Below are 26,542 nucleotides of genomic sequence, written 5' to 3' on the forward strand. Positions count from 1 at the left end.
TCCAAGTCGGTTTTGGTTCCCACTCAGCAGATCACCTTTTTGGGTTTCGTGGTGGACTCTGTACAGGCGGTCTTGAGCCTGCCGGGTCGGAAGGTCGCAAAGATACGACACCTGCTCCGGCAGACGATCGCGAAGGATCGTACGTCACTGCGCCATGTCGCCAAGGTGGTGGGTCTTCTGTCGTCCTCCATCCAGGCGATTTTCCCGGGCCCGCTGCACTACAGGGCTCTTCAGCGCCTGAAGGCGCAGCATTTGCGCCGGGGGATGTGTTACGATCAGTGGGTCCCTCTCACGGACGAAGTGAAGGAGGAAATGTCATGGTGGCTGTCTCACATGGAGGCATGGAATGGGCGAGCGATCTTCGGTTCGGCTCCGGACCTGATCATAGAGTCCGACGCCAGCAGGTCGGGCTGGGGCGCCCGGTGCGGGGATTTTTCCACCGGCGGCGCCTGGTCGTCAGAAGAACAACAATTGCATATCAATTGTTTGGAGCTCCTTGCGGGCTCCTTCGCAGTTCGCTGTTGGACCAAAGATTCAATCAAGGCTTGTGTCCTGCTACGGATGGACAATATTTCGGCGGTCCGGTATGTGAACCACCTAGGAGGTCCTCGGTCCCGCGCCTTGGCGGACTTAGCGAAGGACTTCTGGGATTATTGCCTGTCCCGTCACATTGCGGTGACGGCGGAGTATCTGCCAGGTCAGTGCAATCAGGTAGCGGATTGGCACTCTCGCCATCTCAGGGATGCCAGCCAGTGGAAACTGGATCCGGGAGTCTTCCGGTGGCTACACTCCCTCTGGGGCCCCTTCTCGGTGGACCTCTTCACGTCCCGTCTCGACCACCAGCTGCCGCGGTTCTACAGCTGGAGGCCGGACCCTCTGGCGGAGGCCACGGACGCGTTCTTGCAGGATTGGAGTCGGGAACAGCCGTTTGCGTTTCCCCCGTTCTCCATGATCATGCGAACGGCGGCTCAAATACGCCGCCAGGGTGCGGAACTGGTGTTGGTTACACCGCTGTGGAGGTCTCAAGTATGGTTTCCGGTTCTTCTGGAACTTTCTTGGGATTTTCCAATCCTACTCCCCCTGTTTCCTCTGCTCCTGACGAGCCCGGATCAGGAACCTCACCCTCTCGTCATGCAGAACACTCTCCGCCTCGTGGCGTGGAGGCTCTCAGGAGACGCTGGACGCTCCCGGGCCTTTCGGGGTCAGCTGCGCACTTGCTCTCCAAAGCATGGGCCGATAGTACGACGAAGCGTTACAGATCCGCTTGGCTTAAGTGGATGCGTTGGTGTTTACGAAGGGATTTGGATCCCATGGTCGCCGGCCTCGTTCCCGTGCTGAATTTTCTGGCTCATTTGGCCGACAAGGGTTTAGCGTATAGGACGATCAATGCTATCCGGTCGGCGATTTCTGCGGGCCACGATAACATCGATGGCCATCCGGTAGGGGAACACCCTTTTGTGTGCCGGCTTCTGCGAGCGGTTCGCCTCGCACTGCCGCCAGAACCCAGGTACTCTGTCCTTTGGGACGTCAATCTGGTTCTGAATCTGTTCCTGTCTTGGCCAGCGAATTCTTATCTGTCTCTTAAGGAGCTCTCGGCGAAATTAGCCATGTTGTTATGTCTGGTCTCTTGTAGGCGCGTCTCGGACGTGCGCGCGCTGGATGTTTCTGCACGCATTTTCTCCCCGGATGGGGTTACCTTTACGGTGGGCCGACGCACTAAGACGTCGTCGCGTTCCATTTCTTATCCAGCCTTTACTGACACTCCTAAGTTGTGTGTCGTGCAATACCTCAAAGCATATGAGGACCTGACCTTGGATCTGCGCCCTCCGGGCGAGCGTCAGTTGTTGATTGCCCTGCGGAAGCCACACAAAGCTGTCTCCTCTCCCACTATTGCTCGGTGGGTGCGTTGGGTCATGCAGGAAGCGGGCATCAATACTTCTCTCTTTGGAGCACACTCCGCCAGGGGGGCCGTGGCCTCTAAGGCATTCTCGGTGGGTGCTCGTCTGGAGGACCTTATGCGAGCGGCGGACTGGTCCTCGGATTCCACCTTCAAGAGGTTTTATTTTAAGCCGGTGGTGGATTTGGCTCAGTTGGTGGTAAGTAAGCTTTAAACTAGCATAATCTGAAGCCTCCGGTCCTGACATAGAATCGAAATTTGCCTAGCTTACGTAACGGTAAGTTTCAATTCTATTAAGGACGCGGAGGCGAGGATTATCCCACCCGGACTACGGTGGTGTCTACCCACCCGTATGGCAGTAAGTAAGGCGTTTTCCTTTACGTTGTCGGTACTGTGTTGTTCACTGAATGCTCCTCGCCTTGTTGTCGCATTTTCCTGGGCCACCTCGCTGATACTGTTCCTTTTTTGGCAGGCAACGACGGTGCTAAACAGGACCAATGAGGCTTAAGCGTGATCTGCGCGAAGAAAGAGGAGGAAGATGATGGGAAGTCCGGTAATATAGTGATGATGGACAGAGACAAAGAACTATGGACTATTATTATAAGCAAAGAGACTCTTGGGAGTTGTTGATTTTTTTGTTGAACATTACGTCAATGCTTTATGTTTAAAGCATTTTTTGTTCTTATTATATCTTTTCCTGAGCTGCTGTGGTTTCTTTATGTTAATAAAGCGAAGGAAGATATAGCATAATCCTCGCCTCCGTGTCCTTAATAGAATTGAAACTTACCGTTACGTAAGCTAGGCAAATTTCGATTAATAGGCATGCCCTGCTGCCATTAGTTAAGAAACATATGAAAGAAGGGACTACACAGCCCCATATCCAAATGCACAGCTATGTGCCGCTAAACATTGCGTGCACTACTTATTCACACTCCTTAGTTCAGATATAAATTTTAACCATTTTTTATGACGTTTTTGATTAGTTGTTACAATCCACAAATGGGTAAGGTGCAAATTTTCAGTCTTTAACATCCCAACTGTGCCATTCCAGGCCTTCATGAAAGAATGCGATAAATGCAAGAAGTCCTTCGTCAATAGTCGTTTATTTGGTAGTTAAAAAACCCAATGCATTTCGGGCCTCCATGTGCCCTTCTTCGGGGGTCACTACAAATAACAATACAGTCAAATTAGTCACTTTTAGTATCTAAAACATTTTATATTTCAATGCACTTTTAACGCTGCATTTAACTTGCAATAGTTGTAACATTTTTCCTAATGCGCTGCGTGCCCGTGTTTATTCTTCTACCTTGGTCATCAAGTGCTAGGTTGTGAAGGTACGGGGTGTGAGACCAAATGTTCACCGTGATAATCCTTCAACCGGTTCTAACAGTTCTTATCTCTCCTGTCTGGCGTGCGCACAAGCTGAAACCCTCCTGTGGCCCTATGTTTGCATAAGCGATTCCTCCATTAACTTTACGCACTGTTAAGTACCTCGGTTTTTAACTGTTTAACAAGAGCTGTGCTTCAATCTCAACAACATGCTGAAAGTTATAAGGTTGATATTTAACACTTGCTTATTACTAAGATTGCCACGTAAAATAAGTGCTCTGTCTCGCTGACGCTTACCCGGTTCTACAGACTGCTAACGTCCCGCGTCCTCATCCTGATTAGTCAAGCCGCTGTACCTGATTGTTCCCTGCCCACGCTATTTGAAGTTCTCCACCCGAATTAAAAATGTTGGTTTTAAAAAATTGGTGTGCATCCCCCACTGTGATGAACTGTCTTAACTAAGCCCAAAAAAAAGGGATAGCACCCTCACTAAGGAATTGTGACGAATGGTGGAATATAACTTGTTAAAATACACAATTGGATTTAACATCGAAGTCCCTCGTAACAGTACCAATACATATACTGAACATGCGAGCATCCACAATTGAATCTAAATGACTTTTAAATCTTGTATGTTTATGTACTTTGTTAGCCTTGCTTTTTAGAAAAATGGTGCACTTTGGGAAATGTGTTTTATTTCGAGAAAGTAGTCTTGATACAATAGGAGGCGCTAGGACCACGGGGGAATTGGGAGGGTGAACACGAGGGTGGAGAACTTCAAATAGCGTGGGCAGGGAACAATCAGGTACAGCGGCTTGACTAATCAGGATGAGGACGCGGGACGTTAGCAGTCTGTAGAACCGGGTAAGCGTCAGCGAGACAGAGCACTTATTTTACGTGGCAATCTTAGTAATAAGCAAGTGTTAAATATCAACCTTATAACTTTCAGCATGTTGTTGAGATTGAAGCACAGCTCTTGTTAAACAGTTAAAAACCGAGGTACTTAACAGTGCGTAAAGTTAATGGAGGAATCGCTTATGCAAACATAGGGCCACAGGAGGGTTTCAGCTTGTGCGCACGCCAGACAGGAGAGATAAGAACTGTTAGAACCGGTTGAAGGATTATCACGGTGAACATTTGGTCTCACACCCCGTACCTTCACAACCTAGCACTTGATGACCAAGGTAGAAGAATAAACACGGGCACGCAGCGCATTAGGAAAAATGTTACAACTATTGCAAGTTAAATGCAGCGTTAAAAGTGCATTGAAATATAAAATGTTTTAGATACTAAAAGTGACTAATTTGACTGTATTGTTATTTGTAGTGACCCCCGAAGAAGGGCACATGGAGGCCCGAAATGCATTGGGGTTTTTAACTACCGAATAAACGACTATTGACGAAGGACTTCTTGCATTTATCGCATTCTTTCATGAAGGCCTGGAATGGCACATTTGGGATGTTAAAGACTGAAAATTTGCACCTTACCCATTTGTGGATTGTAACAACTAATCAAAAACGTCAAAAAAAAAAGAGTCAAGATATGGAAGAAAATGGTTAAAATTTATATCTGAACTAAGGAGTGTGAATAAGTAGTGCACGCAATGTTTAGCGGCACATAGCTGTGCATTTGGATATGGGGCTGTGTAGTCCCTTCTTTCATATGTTTCTTAACTAATGGCAGCAGGGCATGCCTATTAATTTCATTTGCACGCAATCAAAACGAAGGATGGAATAACTTGGACGAATTAAAAATGTTGGTTTTAAAAAATTGGTGTGCATCCCCCACTGTGATGAACAGAACCAATTATTGTCCTTTTTTCAAAGACATGAGTAATAATTAAATTATGAAGGGCCACACTATCGAGAGAATCAATCTAAGGATATACAGGCCTTGAGCAAGAGTATGTGCTAGCATCAATGATTTGGCAATTTCTCTGGTCACAGTAGGAATACGTCCCTTAAAGTTAGGACGGCATCACCTGTCCTCGGTATTCAGATTATATCGTTTTACTCGATAAGTCTCAAATTGGTCTTTAGATGGCAGTGACCATGTTAGCTAACTATTGTGGGACTCATCAGATAACCATAAATATTAAGTCCAAATATGCTAATCCTTCCTGGTCTTCTCTAGTTGAACAGTCTTCATCTGGAGCAAGCTGGGGTCTATAAATATATGGGAATCTGGAAGAGACGACGAGGTGAATATTATCATCAACTGCCCTTGCTGAAAAAAATCCCTGGCACTCAATGTAGCACTTAAGAAGTTGAATAAAGTCATACCCAACCTTCTGTTGAGTCTGATGTTACGTGTCATGTGAGCCAAGGTAATGTCCAACCTCTACTATGTTTTAATTACGTGTTTGGGAAAGTCGGCAAAGTGGTCAAATCTACAGTCAATGTCACACTTATAGATGATCATTTGGGCTTTCAAAATTGACAACACAGGCTAAAACAAGAACTTTTAATTATAGCCAGATTTGCTAGCCATTGTTCTAAGATAATGCCAGCCTCTAAATGGTGATTAAGGTACTTGACCTGATTAAAAAGTAGAACCAGTTCCTGGGCTGTTTACACCTGAGCCTATATTTAGAGGTGACTATACAAATAAATCCAATAGACTCAGCATGGACTTTGCCACTAATGAGCACACAAATGAAACAATTATTAAAGATCCAGGTAAAAAAGCAGTCGTAGAACGGGGACTTTCAAGCCATGTGTACTATGAAAGATGCCTGGATGGTTTTAAACTAATCAAAGTGAGTATACAGCCTAAATATTCGGTCCTCCAAGAAATATTTGACCTCCAATTATCGCTGGGCACGAAATGCAAATCTGTAAGCTTAATGTTTTATTTGTTTTAATTACTATAATTTAGGGCTAGATGGGCAGGGTAGCCGGGGGTGGGGGAGATTACATATTCAACTGACAGATAATGGGCTTCTCACCATGAATCCCTTCAGTATATCTCAGGTCTGTATCCTGCCATGGATATAACTCATTCATCTATTTATAATCCTTTACGGTTGGGAACACGCAGGGAAACGGTTAGCAGTTGCCTTGAAGGTAGTCATCCTCAGTTAATAGGATGTTTTGTGAAATGTGTGGACTTGGCAGTAAACCTCTGACTAATCAATGCCAAATTTAAAGATTTGATGAGAAGTATTTCTACTAGAGAGGGACGAGCCAACAAATTAGCAGGAGGAGATGAACTAGAGCTGAGCCAAGGGTCGACTCTGGATCTAAGAGCCCTAGCAGGAGCCAAGCCCTGAAAATATTTGGCTTGTAAATCATGCAACAAGACCATGTTAGAATCTGCTAAACAATCTTTGAAATTCAAAACAGCATATTTATTTTTCACACAAATGCGTTTCACCTTGGTATATCGGATAGGATCTCTGCATTGAGAAGTATTTAATCAAAGTAATAGTTTATAAATAGATACTTATAAGCATTCATGCCCACCCACATCGTAACAACAATGCTATTAGTGAACTAAGAGGTAAGTCAGGTGTCATGTGTACCCTATCTGCGACCTAGTTTCATAAACACATAGCAACATTACAGTTTATTACATCAAGGACAAAATAATTTTTCGTAGAGCGAACATCCTCAAATTATGTATTTAAAGATGCTCTAATATATGATAATAAACGAATCAGAGGCTCGGTGACAACGTATTTGCCTAGGATCGCACAGTTTAGTCAAGCAGGGAGGCGGAGGCCAGAATCTTCAGTTTAACCACCAGATGGGTGTCTCTAGCTGACATCAAAAGTTAATGTTTTCTCCTTAATTCCTAAAGGAGAGATTAGAACGTGGGTGACAGGCATGGACATCGAGTAGGGGGTCAACAGGGGTCACAACTGCGACCCCCTAAGCCACCTGTTGCGATCCCTGCCTCCTGGCTTGTGACTCATGGCTGTTTGTCATCCTTGGCAAGAGTTCTGGTGGCATAAAATCAGCCGCAGTGTGAGTAGCGCTTGATTGCGCTGCTGTCCGTAAGCTCTGCCTGCAGAGACCTCATGATGGCCTGCAGGCTAGGCCTTGGTGGGGGAAAGAACTCATCTCACTTGTTGCTATTGTGACCCCGGGCCGGCCGGCACAGTCCTTGGTTTGATACATTGTATGTATCTGCTGCGGGTCTGAGCCAGGTATCTGAGTGAATGAGCACAAAGTGTGAAGCAAAAGGCACGTACAGCCTGGCTGGACATGATTGGACAATGACTAATTACACATTCTGCAGCTAGCAGCACGTGTGTAAGTGCAAGAAGCACACGTGTGTAAGTGCAAGCGCACACCTGCTGCACTCTACTCTAGCTGAGGACGTGTTGCCTGGTGCTTTATGTGTACCACTGTGTTTAGGACTGCAAACCCGGTCCCAGGGCCGTCAATCTGATAGCACAAAATCACTACCAATGAGGACAGCCCAGGCAAAAATTATTGACCAGCCTCAGCACAGCAGTAACAGCTGTGCTGATGCGGCACGGCCTTAGGGTCAAGTCTGACTCATGCCTGCTGCATGGGTGTTAAGACTCTAGAGTGACTGACTAAAACTATAGATTGTGGTTTCTGTGACCTATCAGACGCGTACTGACTTTCCAGTGTTGGTGATTTGTCCTATCCTGTTACTTTTATGTCAGAGGAGTTAATGGAAGGAAAATAACCTGGTGTGCTAGTTACCCTTGTATCAGCGGGACTCCAGACAGGTCAACAGTTTGGGGTTCCAGTACCTCTTTCCTGTGGCACAATCAAAGTTGATTCTGTAGCACATATCTCTGTAACTAAATCAGTAATTCCTGCCATGGACGAATGGAAGCCCCTCCTTCAAATACTAAGCTGGAAATTGGCCGGCCTACAGGTAAAGCTTGATGTATCTGAGTGGTTAAACTTTCTTAGGAGTTGTGATTTTATCCTGTTTCAGGAAACTTGGGATATATTACCCTCCCTAGTGGATGGCTTTCGAGTGTACCAGCCACTCCATCACAATGTGGGCACACGTCAGGAGGATTGGCAAAAATGGGTTTGCCCTAGAGAGACATGTTAGATTATTGGAGACTGCTGATAGTAATTTTCGATCACTAATGTTAATCATTGGTGTGAGCATGCATATTGTGAATTTTTACAATAATGATTTTATTGGGCTCCCAAATACGAAGTTTCCCCCACTATTTAATTTTATTTCTAAAATACTAGATGATTTGGAACAATCAGGGCATACCGCATCTCTTTGCTTGGCGGGGGATTTTAATGTTCGTCTCACTAGGTTTAATGTAACATGTGGTATGTTGACTCCTACTGATTTGATTGCGAATAGTAATCGATGAGGTGAGGAGTTAGCTTCATTTCTTAGTCTGCTTGACTTGGTCAATATTTTAGAGGCTGTTGGGCTGAGTAGTAATCTCTACTTTTCGTGGTAGAGGTAGTTCCTCCATACTTGAATATATTTTTGTTACTCGCAGCTTGGAGAATTTACTTGCTCATGGTTCAGTAGTCCCTTCCACCTTAAGCAACAATAACCCTATCAAGATTTCATTATTTGTTTGTTTGAAGGATAGGCTTAGAGTGGGCATTGAAGCCTGTAATCTACAATACTCAAACGATAATTTGAGGTTGGGATGGAGAATATGGGACCCTGTAAAAATATTTTTTTAAAAGACTATCATTAAAGCAAATCAGAGGGTGGTGGAACAGTGTCTAACTTTAGAGGCCAATGATGGCTTAGTGGTGAATGCGTATATCACATTATGTGACAGAGTCAGAACGGCTCTATTAAAGCCTAAACGACCTCTGCAGAATTCTCCTAGATGGCTTAACACTGAGGGCTCAATGGCAAATAGAGCACTGAGGGCTGCTTTGGCCTTTATGTCTGGAGATCCAGCCCTAGTGCTGCAAATGCGTAAGCAATATAAAGAAATCACCTCCAAAAGATGTCAGGAGGTAATTATGAATCAATGAGAGAATTTAGTACAGGCGTCAGTGTTGAATAACAGCAGATTCTTTTGGATAATTATATCACAGCTGAAGCACACATATAGTCCACTTAGCACCATCTCATGTCACATCTCTAGCAAATTATGGGAGGACCACTTCAGCAAAATATATGCTCCACCTCCAGAGTCTATAACTTTTGCCATAAACCTTTGCCTTGTTAAACAGTATCAGGTAACCTTGATGGAAGTGAAAGAAGCTATTTATCAAAGTGTTGGAGGAAAGCTGCCAGGGCCTGATGGTGTCCCCATTGACTTGTTGAAAAGTAATATTCTTTTTTGGGCGCCACTCCTTATGAATTTTTTCAATAATCTTTTATATTCTCCACTTTCTGTATCATGGAGCACATCAACTATTGTACCCATTTTTAAGAAAGGCGATAAATTAGTTCCAAACTGCTTCATCCTATTTCCTTAATTGGTACCACCGTTAATAATTTGGGGAGAACAATCTATAACAGGATTAGAGAATGGGTTCATGATGAGTCTGTGATAAACCCTTGTCAGTAGGGGGTTCAAGCACAGAGTAGGAAGTAATGAGCAGTGTATCAATCTTAACCAGGTTTTAGGAAAGTATACGGTTGCTAATCAAATCTCTTTATTTAGCATTTATGGACTCTCATCAGCCTTCAGCTAAGTAAATCGTACAAAATTGAGGTCTTTGCTTATAGATCGTGGCTAGGATATTGTCATAGTCCATTGTTTGGCATATTACATAATGATATGAGGGCAACAGTCCATATCAGTATGCAGGGTGAGACATCTGGAGATGTAGGCATACATCCGGGATAAAGACAAGGGGCATATTGGCTCCCATTTTATTTATTCTTTATATTAATGAGCTTTATCCGTTTTTAGTGCAGTAAACACAAGATGTACCAAAAATTTAAGGGAAGCCACTACCGGCATTGCTATATGCCAATGACGCAGTGCTCCTGGCACACACCTGAGGGCACTGGGTCATCTAGTGCATGCTTTTGTGGATTTTCATGGCCTCCCTCGATCTGCAGACAAACTTTACAAAGTCTCATATTATGTCTTGTGTACCGAAGGCTATTTCTATGCTAAACATGTCGATTGGCTCTCAGCATTTGAACCACATCAGTACTTTTCCATATCTCGGTGTGATTTTCTCGTCTCGAGGGTCTTGGTCGGTAATACTGTGTATCGCGACACAAAATTGCTAATAGTTCCCTATGTAGCCTCCCCCAACCTGCGTGGGGTGGCTCCCTTAACCCTCTTCAGCAAGCCCTAATACGATCAGCTAGATATGGAAGACGAAGATCTCTGTGATAAATATAGTGTGAGGCAGAAATGGAAACAGACATAGTTTTTCAGCAGAATCAATTTTCCTCACACTGTATAGCCTTACAATTCGAAAAACCCCAAACCTTAGCGCCATACATGGCGATGAGTACGTATTGCCCTTGTTAATTTGCAGAAGAACGTTGGTTGGACCGCCACCCCCCGAACCCAACAGCCTGGTTAGGTGTGGTTAAATGGACATGTAAATTAGATACTAAGTGTAACCTACGACGGTCCGCAGAAATTTGGGAGGATTTTCTGAAGTGGTCATGTTAGGGCTTGAGGATAAGCCTACAGGTTGGTCATGAACATCGATATTTGGTTCAATGATTACATCAAGTCATGGATCAGGTGGTGGGGGGTTCTCTGCCCCTCCCCTTTCTCATAGACCAGTAAATCCAGTATTTGTAAAGCACAAATAGTTACTAGGAGGCATCCCTGCGCTGGGGATTCACTGGAAGATCAAGCCAGCTATTGCCCAGAGTCACATGGTGCTGGGCTGACCTGCCGCCGGTGCCGGGGATCGAACAGTGGTCCCCAGATTCCAGGGTCAGTCGCTCTGGCCGCTGCGCCACACCTGTGCCATGGAAGGTACGAGTCTGAAACTGCTTGGACCACAGACGCATCGAGGGTGTTTACAATCAGCCCAGAGTGCAGTAGCCATGGTGTAATGAGGACTAAAAATAAAAAATAAAACAATGTATGTAGCTTAATTTTCGATAGGATTTGAAGTATGTCTGTTTATAGAGTACTTCTTTTGAATCTATAGATTTTCCAGCCTCTCTGTGTGATGTAAGTAACCAAAAGTTAGATGCATTACTTCCTGTGATAGCACCAAGCCAAAAGTGATGCAATGTCACTTCCTTTGATTTCATGGGGTTCAAAGGACATGTGATGTCACTTCCTGTGATGTCATAGGGTCAAATGCCTAGCGCTGTCACTTCTTGTGACATTATCGGGGTGGGTCAAAGAGCAGGTAATGTCACTCCCTCTGATGTTACCAGATGAACGTTTGTGTGATGTCACTTCCTGTGATATCAGGCGGGGTTACATGGCATGTGATGTCACTTCAGCTACCCCAGACATTTTGATAAATCAACGTTCACGGTGACAGGCAGAATCTATTTTTTTTACAGTTGCACATAGCACAGAGCTTGCCCACAGACATACGGACATAAAAGCACTTCACAACAAACGCAGACTATTTTACACATTTTCATGACACAGGGAGATTTCCAGGATTCACAGGTTACGGGGCAGAGACCAGGATTCTCACTTAGTTGCTCATGTTACATGGTCAGCATTGTTAGCCTCTAAATCACAAGGCCTCCCGTGAGAGCTCTGCTTGTTTTGGCTCGAGCATCTGACTCGATCCTGGCTCGGGCATTAAGTGGTTCACCCACCTCTCTTTTTAACCTATTTTAGATTGGCCTCAAAACTGATGTTTATTTTTAGAGCCAGGACCAACACAGTTTATTTTATGTAATTATTTTACAATTTGCTTTAATGTGAGTATATTGCAACTGTTTTAAGTAACGAGAGCAATACAGTCTTCCATTCATTCATTAAAAAAAATGTGCAACACACTCAGTGGCCAAACAGACTTTGAAGAAAAACATTTTGGAGTACTCTGAACTTAACACTAGAAGGCAGTAGAGTGCACATCATGTCATATACAACAACACATACTTCAAACACTACATTCCTTGTGTTTTAGGCATTGAAAGTGGAGTCAATGCACTGGACTAGTGACATTGTTGCTGTGTTACCTCAAAGTCATTCACCCACTTACTTGTATGGCCAATGCTGCTGGGATATGGAGTGGAAAGGATGATTTTCTCAAGTGTATCCGTGCTGCTGACAGTTGGCCCAAAATCAACTTCTGCAACCTCTGGTGGTGCTTCTCCCTCCCCAGTGGCCGGCAAGGTGCTTTCTTCTGTTCCAGTGTAAATCTTCTCTATGTTCTCTGTACTTGTCTCTGTCCTATTTGTGAAAGTGAGATCCAAGTTTCCAGGGGCAGGGTCAGTACTCACAATTTCAGGAGACACTGCTGGCACAGACATTATGGCATCCTGATCTGTAACTTTGCCTTGGCTTGAAGGTGATGGCTTTGTATCATCCCAGTCTTCACTGAATTCCAAGGCAGGTGACACAGAGAGAGGTTGCACTTTTTCACTCCTTTGTACATCCTCCACCTCAGTGGAAATGTCGGTGCGCATGTTGGTAACAGTTGTCAGCTGCACTGCATCCACAATGCTGGATACAATGACACCATGTTCAGCAGTCTCACTGTGGTCAGCAAAAAGCAGAGGTGCTGTTGAATAGTCACTCCCAGTTTGAACAATGCTAGTTCTCGGGTTGGTGGTCAGCATTTCTTCGGTGTTGAACTGAGACAGTGGTGGGTGTTCGAAGGTATTGCCATTACCATTATTTTTTTCATCAGTTCCCTTTGTGGGGAAATCCTCATCTAGAGCCTTCGAAACGTCAGATACAATTGTAGTGGGGGTTTCTAGAGTGGTCTTGCTAACTGCAACGCTGGGCACGTCGACTTCTATGTCAGCCTGTAAAGGTGAGGAGGTTGTGATGGTTGTGGTTAACAATCCATTTTCTTGTGATTTGTTTTGTTTTAGGCTGGGAAGGAAGACCTCTTGTGCCACAGAGGTCAGAGGCAAAGTTGTACTCCTAGTACTGGTACTTTGATCACCTATCAAAGTGTCAGGATCAAGAGGTTTGGTGTAGGCCTGTGTTGTTCCATCAGGTGTGAATGTATTGGTCAGGGATGTCCCAGATGGCACAGTTAATACACCTTGTTTATCCTCAGAGTTTGCCCCCTGAGAGGTTGTTGAGAGCAGGCTTTGAACATTTTGCAGGATGTCAACTGAATCATTTGTGTCCCTTTTTTGAATGGCAACGCATCTAACGCCCAGAGAGCTGAGCAAGATGCTGCTGAAAGCCAAACAAACTTGGAATCCACTGAGTGTCTTCATGTCAGAAGGTAGCCTTGCTGGTATATGTAGACACTTTAACCTGGGGAAAACAATTAAACTGGTTAGTTACAGCCAATAATACAAATGAAGAGACAGCATAAAGGAACCTATAGACAGCCTATACGTTTATGCCTTGAAATAGTACAGCCTATAGTATGTAACATTTTCATATATTCTAGTAATCAATCATCATTAATGCTATTTTTTGACATGGCAAATACCTGCACTTTTGTCTAACACAGTCCTCTACACAACAGTGGAATGCAGGTCCAACTCCTGATATGAGAACTATTAGACTATACTGGTGAGGTGCGTGGGGTGGTTGAAACCCATGTGTATGAGCATAGTGATAATGATATACTGAAATTCATAAACTTTAAAAACATTATTTATTTCTTTTATCTTGTTTATCTTTTTTTAAGAGTTTTTGTTAATGCTAATTTCTAACTATAACTATGGATTTTTAAGTGAATTTCTAAGATTTTTTAAATACTAGTTTCTAACTATGCCTATAGAGGTAGGACATGTGAAGAAAGAAGAAAAAATGCACAAAAAGAAGAAAAAGAAATGCAGAAAGAACCAACAGAAGTCCACAAAGACAAAGAAAATTGCTGGAAGAAGCCAGACATGTGCAGAAAGAATCAACAGAGGAGCAGAAAGAGGCCTTGTTGCAAAATCATCCTATGCCCACAACTTTTTCAGATGGGTTCTGGTGGTAACTGACTCTGACTAACCAGGTCTAGAGCCAGTGCAATGCTAAAAGACACTTAGAATACAGTGAAAACACCTACATACACTGGGGAACACTATGCGTTAGGGTACACCTGTGATTAGCATGACCTCCTCTGTAAGGCCCTAGTACATAATAGGGCAGGTGGATACATGTCACCTCAGGCCCGCCCCCTCACTTTACCACTGTGCAAACGCGCCCTGTGGTGAGTTTTAAGTTGGGAGATAAAGTCCCCTTGAATTCTGAGGGACCCTGGGGTCCAACTAGCCCACCAGGTACCTCCAGTAAGCGCCACAGAGCTGCGTTGCAGAAAGGTGTAAAAAGAGACGTGGCCTGGACCACCTTTCTGCAACGCAGCCCTGTGGCGCTTACTGGAGGTACCTGGTCGGCTAGTTGTCCCCCAGGGACCCTCAGGATTAAAGGGGAATGAATTCCCTAACTGAAAATGCCCCAAAGGTCGTGTTTGCACATATGTCACCTCAGGCACCGCCCCCTTCCTTCACCTCTATGCAAACGCGCCCCGTGGCACGTTTTAAGTTGGGGGATTAAGTCCCCTTGAATCCTGAGAGTCCCTGGAGTCCAACTAGCCCACCAGGTACCTCCAGTAAGCGCCACAGAGCTGCAATGCAGGGAGGTGTAAAAAGAGGCGTGGCCTGGACCACCCGTCTGCAACGCCGCCCTGTGGCACTTACTGGAGGTACCTGGTGGGCTAGTTGGCCCCCAGTGACCCCCAATATTGAAGGGGAATTAATTCCCCAATTTAAAACATGCCACAGGGCACATTTGCAGAGTGTTGCTGGGAGGGGGCGGGGCCTCGGCACAATCCTGAGTTTTTAAAAATTATTTTTGTGGAATGGCGGGATGTGTGGCCCCCGTTCTTTTTACATTTTTTGGGGCCTGGGGACCCCATTAAAATATATCTATACTACTATTATAAAGGAAGAACTTTGAGGCTTTGAGGCGGGTAAACTCGGGAACCACAGCTCCAATCTACACACCCGATACATCGTTGGAATCCTCAGGGTGTTCAGATGGACATAGGCTATATAAAGTTAAAAAATACGTTATATTTAAAAAAATTTCATTATAAAAAAAGTAGTCCCCTCGAAGTAGCGCCGGCCGCGACCTGCATGCTGACGTCAGGAGCACGGGGAGGAGCGGCGTCCAGGAGAGGCTGACATGGCACGGGGGAGGGGTGGTGACGAGCGACGAGGAGCGGTGGACTGAGGAGCGGCGGCTGAGGTAAGGCAGCGGTGGGACGGGGTGATGTAAGGCTCCAAACTACCATGATCACGCTCATTAGTTTTACCTCAATCACAGCTCAGGAAGTTGAACTGCAGAGCGCCAGCGTTTCACCGTTTCAGCTTTAAGGGTTTAGGTTGACACGCGGGCATTATGTTACCATGCTGGAATCTCGGCACGCCGAGCTCTGTCAAGGGTAAACCCCGCTCAAAGAGACGCCACAGGCGAAAGTGATCCGTCAACCTCGGAGCCGTGTTTAAATGTGCCCTCTTTTCGTGGTACATTTCATGTGGATGGGGAAAGCAAACAGCCTGAAGCTCACTGCTGTGACTATCATAAGTCGCCTTTTTAAGTCTCCGGGAGACAATGTCGGTGCAGGCGGGGGTCGGGGCAGGTGGGGGACGGGGCGGGTGGGGACGGGGAAAGCAAGCAGCCCAAAGGAAAGCCAGGAAATCTGGTTCGATTTATCCCCACTCTAAACACATGGAAATAGTAATTTCCAGGCAAAGGCTGGAGTAATAGCTGCAATACAGTGAGACGGTTTTACATTATAGTGCACTGCTGTGACTATCAAATGTCGCCTTTTTAAGGCTCCGGGGGACAATGTCGGGGGTCGGGGCAGGCGGGGGCCCGAAATGCTGGACAATGTCGGGGCAGGCGGGGGTCGGGGAAGCCTGATTGCTCCCGGACAAGGTCGGGACGGGCTGCTAATATATATATATATATATATATATATATATATATATATATATATATATATATATATATATATATATATATATATATATATATATATATATATATATATATATATATATATATATTTATATATATATATATATATAAAGGGGGCTGCATGGCCCCTCTCCTGTGGCCAGTTCCGGGCCCCGGGGAGCCCATCTCCTAGGGCATGGCCCAACTTTTTATTGATTAAATTGGAGGGGGGCTGTGTTGCCCCCCTCCTCAGGCCATTTATGGCCCCAGGAACCCCATCCTCTAGGGTCTGGCCACTTCTTTGGGGACCGTGGTGGGAGCCCCAATGGCCCCGCGGTCCCTGCCTTCTGCGGGAGCCGGCATTGCTTTTCCACACAGGGAGCTGCTAACATGCAGCTCCCTGTGTGGAAGAGCAATCTCGTTTGAATTTTGGAAGAGAGAGCAGGTTTCCTGCTCTCTCTTCCAAAATCCAAAACACAGTTTGCTATGACAGGGCGGGAGCCGCATGGCTCCCGCCCTGTCATTGCAAACAGCTGTGTCCCGTGACTGGGCACCGTGGAACACTGATAGAGCCGGCCCTGGGGGGTGGCAGTCAGCAGGGCCATCACGGGCTCTTGGAGAGGGGCCACGCGGCCCCCCTCCCACCAATGGCAAAGCTCCGGAAGGTGGTGATCCCCGGGGCTCGAGGGTCTGTAACGGACCCACTAATTTAAACATTAGTCCCCCGGGGAGGTGGCTGTACCTGGGTGTGTGGGGGGCCATGTGGCCCTCCGCAAATATTTTTTAAAAGCCCCTGGGGTGGCGGTCGCTGGGGCTTGGGGGGGCCTTGGATGCCCCCCTCAGATTAAAAAGGAAGCCTGAGGGGTGGCGGTCCCCGGGGCTGCAGGGGGGGCTGCCTGCCCCCGCAACTCAATTATCTTGCCCAGGGGAGGTGGCGGTCCCCGGGTCAGTGTGGGGGGGATTGGGCCCCCACACACTTTTTTTTACTGCCCCCGAGACCTGGCCCACCCAGGGGCTTCAAGACAACGAAGCGAGGGAGCCTGCGCTTCGTTTTTTTTAAAATGCTTTTTTGGGCCCTGGGGGTCCTTGTGGGACCCCCTGAGCAGGCCTAAGGGGTCAGGGTGTTTCTATAAAGCTTGCGATCTGCAGGGTGCGTGGAGCGACCGTGCCTCTAAATATCAAAACTTTTATTCTTTTATTTTCTCAGCAACTACTGAACGGATTTACACCATTTAAAAAAATGTCTCTTTCTGAACCAAGGGCTACCTTTTTGCCAAATTTGGTGTAATTCCGTTCAGCAGTTTCGGATGTAGTAGTAGATGCCCCCTCTCTCCACTTTTATTCGCGTTGGCCTTGGAGCCATTGGCGGCATGGGTCCGACAGGACCTTTCAATACGTGGGATGAGTTGGTCCTAGGAGTCTGAGGATAAAATTTCACTCTATGCGGACGATATACTTCTTTACCTCACCAACCCGAAGCGGTCCCTGAGCTGTTTCTTGGATGTGCTGGCTATATTCAGCGCTTGCCGGATAGAGGTCGCCACGGAGGGTTTCAAGTATCTTGGGATCTATATCACCTTAGACCCTAAACTCTGTTATGTCCTGAACCTGACTCACCCGCTCATTCGATTCACAAATGATGTGGCGCGATGGAAGGCGCTCCCAATCTCCCTTCTAGGGAGGGCGATGCTCTTTAAAATTTTGGCTTTGCCCCGGTTCTTGTATACACTGTAGAATGCTATGGACCCCGTTCCAGCGACTTATTTCAGGGAGGTAGAATCCCTTCAAAGGCAGTTACTCTGGGATGGAATACCCGCATTGCGCTTTGTAAATGTACCCTTCCCTGGTATGACTTGGGCATAGGCTTGCCAGACCTCAGGAAATACAACTGGGCCTCACAGCTGGCGGCAGTAAACCATGGGATATATGGCGCCTTGAATGACCCTGGCCACGCCATGGACCGCTGGTTAATGCCAGGAGGTGACTACACTAGGGCACTTTATGCTAAACCCCACAGATTCCCCCTCACGGGGCCTACGGCGTATGTCGTTCAGGTATGACATGCGGCTAATGGGCACCTTAAATGCGAAGGGAGGTTTACACTCGCCACTCCATTGTGGAGCTCATAGAAGTTGGGTAACTTGTGGAAGTCGAAAAAGGCTTTGACAGGCCAGACCTCATTGGAATTACGCATGTGCGGGACATCTGAGGGGAAGGCGCAATAATCCCGTTTGCTTCTCTTAAGCTACAATATCACCTGAGTGACAGTGAATATTTCCGTTATTTGCAGGTACGGCATGCACTGCTTACTCACGTCCCTGGGGGCACGGCACTGCCTGAGGCCTCTCCCCTTGAAGACAGAGTGTTAGACGGCCATCTCCCTGAGATGGCTATCTCCTTGATATATAAGAAGCTTGTTAATAATATGGAAAACCCGCTGGCAGATCTAAGACGTTGCTGGCAGGACGATGGGCTGGAGCTTGATGATGAGGATTGGCAAGAGGCGGTGTCATCCCAGAAGTTTGTGGCAATTCCAATGCGGCTCCGACTGGTGCAACTAAAGATCCTACATAGATCGTACGTCACGGGTCCCCAATTGATCCATATGGGCCGCTCAGACACCGGGAAATGCAGGAAGGGGTGTGGGGAACTGGGGACTTTTATGCATATCCTGTGGCATTGTACAAGAGTGCAGGAGTATTGGGGTAAGGTCCATGGCACGTTGCGCACAGTCCTAGGTACGGATATGCAGTTGGAAGCCCGCAGGTGAATTCTGAATATATGGGCACCAACCGATCTTAATTCGTACAAGAAGCGATGGGCGACACTGGCATTCATGATTGCGAAGCGCAATATAGCGCAACTATGGGGGGCTCGCCAGCCGCCTGGGGTGGAAAAGTGGAGGGAGGATTTGGACTGGTGTATGTTCAGGGAAAGGGCAGTGTATTCCACCAGGGGCTGCCCAGGAAAGTGGTGTAAGATCTGGGGGTCCTGGAATCACTATAGAGGGGATAACTGTACCACCCGACAGGGATCAAGGAAATTGTAGAGCACATGTCCTCTTGATCCATTCAATGTTATATCCGTACAATATTTTGATGGTATATAATGTCTGTTAATGTCCGATATTATTGTGAACTGTGTCCCCTGATGTCTCTGTTTTTTCTGTGTCTTTTAATTTAATAAAAAGAAATGTAAAAAAAAAAAAGAAGAAGTTTCCTACAGGAATTAAACACGTTTTGGGACCCCTTTTTTCAAGGCCCCGCTTGCCGAATCACCCCGAAACTTTTAAGATAGGAGCGGACCGGAGCCGGCCATAAGTTTTAAAACTTTTGCGAAGATTCGTCAACTGGCGCCAAAGTTATTGGGAAAAGAAAAAATGCTTTTTGAATAGAAACGAGGTCCTAACTATAACTACCTACTGGCAACCGCTAGCAGGATATATATATATATATATATATATATATATCTCAGCTCTGGTGCTCAGAGGGTCAGTAATAAAACCGATTGATCCTCCTCCCGCGAGTGCTTGTTTTCTTTGGGGAATACGGAGAAAAAGGAGCTGAGATATGAGCGAGGTTCGCCCCTCGCAACAAGGCACCCGTGCTTGAGTGCGCGACCTGGCGAAAAGAGGGAGCAATAATATATATATATATATATATATATATATATATATATATATATATATATATATATATATATATATATATATATATATATATATATATATATATATATATGTATATATATATATATATATATATATATATATATATATATATATATATATATATATATACCGTCATGTGATCAAGGCTCGAATGAGCAGAAACGTTATGGCGACAGCACCTGAATAAATCAGCATCCGACAATTTGGTGGTCCGTGTCTGTTCTTGCCCCGTGTCTGGGGAAAGTCTCAGTGTGTGGGGAACGGAGTTCTTCATATATATACTGGAAGCAGGTAAAATCACTTAAGTTAATGGACTAATGCAGCCATGATGCACGTGTAACATGATGGCCACAGGTATGAACCTGAACAGTTATGCTAATACTTCTCATCTTGTCAAAGTTCATAAAATCTCTTAGAAGAAGATAAAAAGCAGGGCAAGACTTTGAAATAAATACATACTTAGTGGTAGATTTACAAATATTTTACATGACGCAAATCAGAGCATAATATTTATTTGGAGTTAACTTTAATGAGCAAAACGTGTTTTTTGCCGGAAAGCTGCCTCAACGTAACGCAAAGCAGAGCATTGCACTGCTTTTTATTACTCTATGTCTAGCTGACATTCCATGGGAGGTACATGGGCACCCCGTGCAACTTCAAATGTACTTATTAGCAAAACCCTAACTATTAACAATAGCATACAGGTTTTGCACACATTAATACACCTCTTTGAGACAGATGTAAAAAGGAGAACATTGTAATTTCTCCCGACTTTTCTGAGTTTGCATTTGTACTGCATTGCACAGTACACATCCAAAGTGGGAAAAGGTTTAAACTTTGTCTAGGCATAGTATTTTGTACATACAAAACTTATGCTGGACATGAAGCAAAGCAAACACAAGGAGATGATAGACGGTGCGCCGAAACTTTTCACTCACCCTCAGTCACTATTAGATCTGGGTTGAATCCATCATTGTTCTTTACCTTACTTCACCACCCCAGTTCAGACCCAGAAGCAGAACCTTTGCACTATTGTGCAAAACTGTGTGCAAGTCTCTAGGCTACCTGATTGTCCGCCGATGCTAGGGGAGAGCAGGATAGCACAACATGTTGGTAGATATGGTGCTGTTCTGCTCTCTCCCTCTCTCAACTTTGGTTGCTGCTCTGCTTTGCACGACAACTTTGTAAATCTAGGCCTTGATGTGTACCACTTGGTTGGACATAAATACCATCTGCTCTTAGCGCCAGTTTGTAGAGGGCACTACATTGTGGCCAATGAACAAGTTTACGGAAGTCCATCAGTAGGAGAGCTATACTTCACCAACACTGACTTTTCAACCGCCTTTTGACACAACGAAGTAAACCCACCTCAAAAGTCAAATATTTTGCCATGCAAGTCTTACTGAATTCCTTTATCGCTCTTAAGTAAATTTTAATGCCACAAGGGTTTCTTCAAAGAGAACTTACACGTCCCATGATGGAAGCCTTAAAGGACACCTACAGACTTTAACTAAGACTTCCATGTTGAAATAGGCCGGAGTCACGCTTAGAAAAACTACAAATTAGATAAAAATTGAACATCAGCATACAGGTAGTAGCTAGGCACAGGGAAAATAGGAATAGGGTAGTGAATTGATATCCTAAACCCCGTAGTCACCCTACGTATACTCTTCTTCTTAAATGGATGACCATGGGGAAAGTGAAACACATGAGCACAGTGATAGTTGGTGAGTTCTTGCTACTGAGAGGCCACCTGATTGCCACCCAAAGCCCCAGTATGAAGGGGATATGAGAAAGGGACAATGGGGTTGAACTATCCTAAGAATTAAATGAAAGGGAAGTGACCTAATCAGCCGGGGGCACTGCATCACCCTAGTGAAAAGTCAAAAGCACAGATGACTGAAGGGTACAACAAGAGTCGGGCAGAGTGGGTGAAACACCATAAATTGGAGGTTCACCTGCCCCCCAAAATCACTGTTCCGGCACCCTATTTAGACATGGAGGAACCATAAGGTTTCCAATGGCAAAAGTTCAGCTGGCTCCACCAGCAGAAACCCTTGCTTCACCTGGTGGTCCATACTCAACTGGGCCGCCAGATCATAGTGATGGTCAAGATATAGGTCAGCTGCATGACAGAGTAGTGAGACACTAAGAGCTGGACTGGAGACAACTGGAGGAGGTGGAAAGTTTATTCGCAGGGAAGAGCCGCCTCAAACAAAAGGCTAGAAAACTTCAAGGATGAGGCGGAAACAGAAGCAACTCATCGATCTAGGGAAGTAATAAGTGTGGAGGATAAGGCTAAGCTGGTTACACGGAGCCTGGGAGAGAAAATGTTTGAGGGTAGCAGGAAAGAAAGCTGCTATGCTTATGATTCATAGAAAAAAAAAGGTTTTCTAACAAGGATCAGGACAAAGAACATCAACATTCTTGGGAAATATTGGTAATTCTAGATGTTAAGGACCTGTTATTCACATCGTTGTCGGAACATTGGCTGACATAAATATTGTGACCTAAATATTGTATACCTAAAAATCTCCCTATTGGAGTTAATAGTGCAAAACCTACATTAAACAGGTTCATGTTTATGAAATTATATTAAGGAAACAATATTGATGTCAGATGATATTTTTGTATATCATATGGTGACCCATAACCTTTGTGAGTTACTTGAATCTAGTTTTACATTACCCTTACTCCGTAATACATTGGGAGATAGTTGTAGCTAGCAATGGATGGTAAATTGTTGCTCTTCTTGAGGTATGTATTATAAGTTTAAGCAAGGACAGGGATAGAGCTTCAAAAATCAAAAGTGCCCTCTCAGTATTTGCTCCACACTTTATGCATCTTATGATGGGGCTGTTCTAACACCAGCGCACTGAAAATGGCGTGTTTCGCAGACTGCCTAAGGCGGCGAAGGAGATGAATGAGAGCAGCCCATTTGCTGATGACAAATATGACCAGTGTATACCTCTTTAGAAAATAAGTGCATGCGGCCAAAAGATTTTTATGGGAGACTACCAGCAATTCTGCTGAATGTTGGATCTGTCAAGTCCCAACGCCACTTAGTCTTGATTCCACCTCATGTCTTTTTCTTCCACCAGCCTACATATCCTGTCTCTTTATCTCCTACTTGGTGGTTGTTTTTTACCCCTACATTGGTCACTGTTTCTCGATCTTTCTATTCCTTCTTCGTGCTTTTTTTTTCACCCTTTATATTTCTTGTTCAGGGTCAAAGTCGGATGATGAAAACTAAGTCATGGTCACCAAAAACAAGTACCGCTGCTCACCACCTCCAATCACAGGCACATATTATGCAATGACAGACTTTAAGATGCTGCAATCGTGTCGCTCACTGGTCCTCGAAGTAAATGAGAGCAGTGATGACACTCAATGAGGGAGTAGTCAGGAATGAAAAAGAAGGGATGATCAGGCGGCGAGTGCCATTCAATTCTAACATTGTGAGATTTGGAAAGGTCACTTGCAAGGGTAGAGGCATGACCCTGCCATCTGATTTGTGGTTTACCCATCTCCACCACTGACTGGTGATTAATTGGAAGAAGGATGCTGCCTGCCTTTGTCAAGGTTAAAACAGTGAGCGTATGGCGGGTAGATCAGTTCCTAGTTTGTGAAGGTGATTGCAGGCTGCGGGCATTGTCACTCATTATGGGGACCATCCAGGACTTATTTTTTAGCATCAGACTTTGACCAAAAACAAAACAGCGAAAGACGGAAAGGGGAAAAAGAAGTAAGAGAAAGATAGCATAATAGTGACAAAGTCAGAAAGCACCTGTAAAAAAGCAAACTACTGACATAACTGTATAGCACTCGTAAAAAAGAACCTGCAAGAGTATTAAATAGACAGGAACTGTAGGGTGGTGGAAGAAAGAAGCCTGGGATGGATCCAATGTTAAGCATGCTCTGTATTCTACAATTTTCTTGCTATCACTTTCTTGGAGAACTTTTTCCAAAGTTGCACAGAAAATAATTTTTTTACGGCCCACTTCATTTCTGAATCTGTTGCATAAAATAATCTCATTGCCGGCCCTGATCAGTGCCCACAGGGAAGGAGCACATGGCAATCCGAGATGGGTGACCTCCGTTTAATTCTATAAAGGAGATACCAGAGTTTGGAACTGTTGCCATGGCGACCCATCCTCTGGCAGAAGATTCTGACTGCAGCCCTCCTGGGCTCCCACGGTGACTGGCACAGAGTGGCACTGCAGTATCAGAGGAGACGGACGACTTCCCTACGTGAAGCCCTGGTGCTGCAATGCAGCTCCTCCAGATACAGTGGGCACTAATGTGCCCAGAGGAGAACACAGCCTCGTGCCAAGGGGATAGACAGAAGCCACGTGCGGAAGGAAAGAGAGGGAACATCAACGCATAATTCAAAAGAAAAATTAATAACGTCAATTAATTTTGGCCTTGTAGAACATGTTTAACATCTAATTCAGTCGTCATTAGATTGAATTAATTGTTTTTTTTCTCAATGTTGCTACTCGAGACACAAGGTTCATACATTACCTATATATATATATATGCCCAGATAACGCGGGCTGCATTTGAAACTTTCCCCAAAAAACATTGCTAGCAAAGTCAACAGGCCTGGTGATGCCCACCAGTCTTTCATCTTTGTCAATGCTTTTTTTGTTTAGTCCTGTTTTTTTGTAAAACCTTATTGTTGCGAAAGTTCCTGTGCCCTACCAGACTAAAACACACATTGACTGAAAGCAAAAATATAGATTTGGTTTCAAAACGCACACATTGCCATAGTAGTTCTTGTCACTTAAGGGTACTACTTTGTGTGTGGATGCATTCGTTTTGAAAGTGAGAATCGCCGTCAGTCACACTAAACTTACGAATGGCTGAAGTCGGCAGATCCACTGGCAGTGCTCAATTTGTAAGAGAGTAAGTGCTGGTGCCCAAAGATTTGCTCAGAAGCCCACGGCCAGTGCTATTAAATGTTGGCACATCAAATACCAAGGCTGCATGGTCTTAAACCCACTTCATGCCTCTTTAATCCACCACCAGACACTCCCTAACTCCTAAACTCACTCTTGTAGGTTGCTTTCTCCATCGTGATGGTTTTTCTGTCTTTCTCGTTCTCCTTTCCCCCATTGTGTCTTTTTCCTTCTCTTGCTACATGTCTGATGAGGAAATATAACTGCTGGTACCCACAAATGAGTGCCCGTGGACTCTACCGGCAACCACCAGTTCAAATTTAGCATTGCCCCATGCTATATGCCGTAGTGGGCAGAAATAAATGTCAATGACGCAATACCAGACCAATGGATTAAAGGAATTAGTCTGAAAGCCCCTACAAATAAGTGTAATATGCATTTAATTTGAGTAAATTCAAAAGGTCTTTGCTTTCACAAGAGGTAATGAATTTACACCTATGCAATAAACTTCACGTCTGACAACATCATTTGCAAAACCGTATTAGTCTAAAGTCTATCAAGGCAACAGAATGGAGGGACATGGCTTGGCACCAGCCAAGATGGCCACAGATTAAGTAAGATCCATAGCGGCCGCTGCAATATCCCCTACCATCCGCACATTATCTGCCACAAACTGCAAAAATGAGCATGCCTGTTTAATAGGGGTTGCTTTCCAGCCGAACAGGAGGGATCGTGGCCATCCTAGGTGGCGGATGAGTGGCCTGTAGGCAGAGTGCCAGGACAGTGGCGGAAGCCTCGTGGCAGACTGTGAGGAGACAGGCCACGCAGGATCCCATTTCCATTGATTGCGTCTTCCCACGCAGTGGATGGAGTCAACGCTTTGACCTGAACAGGTGACGTGAGGAGAAGGCAGGTCTTACATTGAAGCTGCCCCTGGCGCTGACTGGGAGATGGAGAGGCCTACAGCAGCGGTGAGTCGTGGCGGAGGGGGGGGAGGCCATCTGGCCTGATCAAGGAGCCCGAGGCCGGCATTGAGGGCCGGTGCCCCCTCTGGTGGCTAGTTTGTGATCTGGCGCTGCCATCTGCCTTCCTTGGAGTCGTCAGGTGGGAGGAGGCGAGGCGCACTGTAGCGGGATCCCCCCACTGGGCGCAGCCTGGGGGCCAAGTGACAACGATCCCTGCCCAAGAGGCCTTTGCAGACCCCCGTTCTCATGACTGACTCCGGAGGCTTGTTGACAGCCAACTTTTTAACTGGGGGAGGAGAGCAGGCCTGAACTAACGTGAAAATATAATGGGGGCACTGTTTTTAGGAACACTATTAGATCAAGGGAACAGTCCGATGCCGCGAGAGAGAGCTTACCCTAGTGGACCTCACAACACTGTTGACTCAGGACGTGTTGTGCCACTGTGAAGGCTCCTCTCTATTCCTGCTTTTGGTGTTGGCACGGGAGGGGTGTGCTCGCTGTGCCCCCCTAGCTGCCTGGTGTGACGACCCTGGTGGATTGTGGGGCCCACGACTGGTATGATTAACTACCGAGGAGGTCTGAGGACCTGGCAATACTGGGGCAGACGGCTGTGAGTGACCTGGGGAAGAGCGATCCGAGATGATGAAGGCTGTGGGACAGGCACGAGTAGTAGCACAGAGAGGCGACCCCTACTCAGCGGCTATGGTGAAGCCAAAAGGAGCGCCCCTGGTCCAGGCTAACAAAATGGATAATTATGCGGTGTCCATACCCTCGACTGATGTGGCAGAGCCAGATGGGGATCGCCCGGAGGCAGCG

At 45.6% G+C, this 26,542-nt stretch overlaps 1 protein-coding gene across 2 annotated transcripts in view; it reads right to left on the reverse strand.

Moving 5' to 3' along the window:
* ARMH4 (armadillo like helical domain containing 4) overlaps positions 1-26,542 on the reverse strand; it is a 732,743-nt gene that overhangs the window by 570,396 nt on the left and 135,805 nt on the right. For both annotated transcript variants that reach the window (XM_086937981.1, XM_086937980.1), the window contains exon 2: positions 12,310-13,544. In XM_086937981.1, coding sequence (XP_086794107.1) covers positions 12,310-13,504 — 1,195 coding nt within the window. In that variant the 5' untranslated portion in view covers positions 13,505-13,544. The remainder of the gene's footprint in view (positions 1-12,309; positions 13,545-26,542) is intronic.

The sequence above is a fragment of the Lissotriton vulgaris genome, chromosome 9 (genome assembly GCF_964263255.1).
Source record: "Lissotriton vulgaris chromosome 9, aLisVul1.2, whole genome shotgun sequence".
Taxonomy (NCBI): domain Eukaryota; kingdom Metazoa; phylum Chordata; class Amphibia; order Caudata; family Salamandridae; genus Lissotriton; species Lissotriton vulgaris.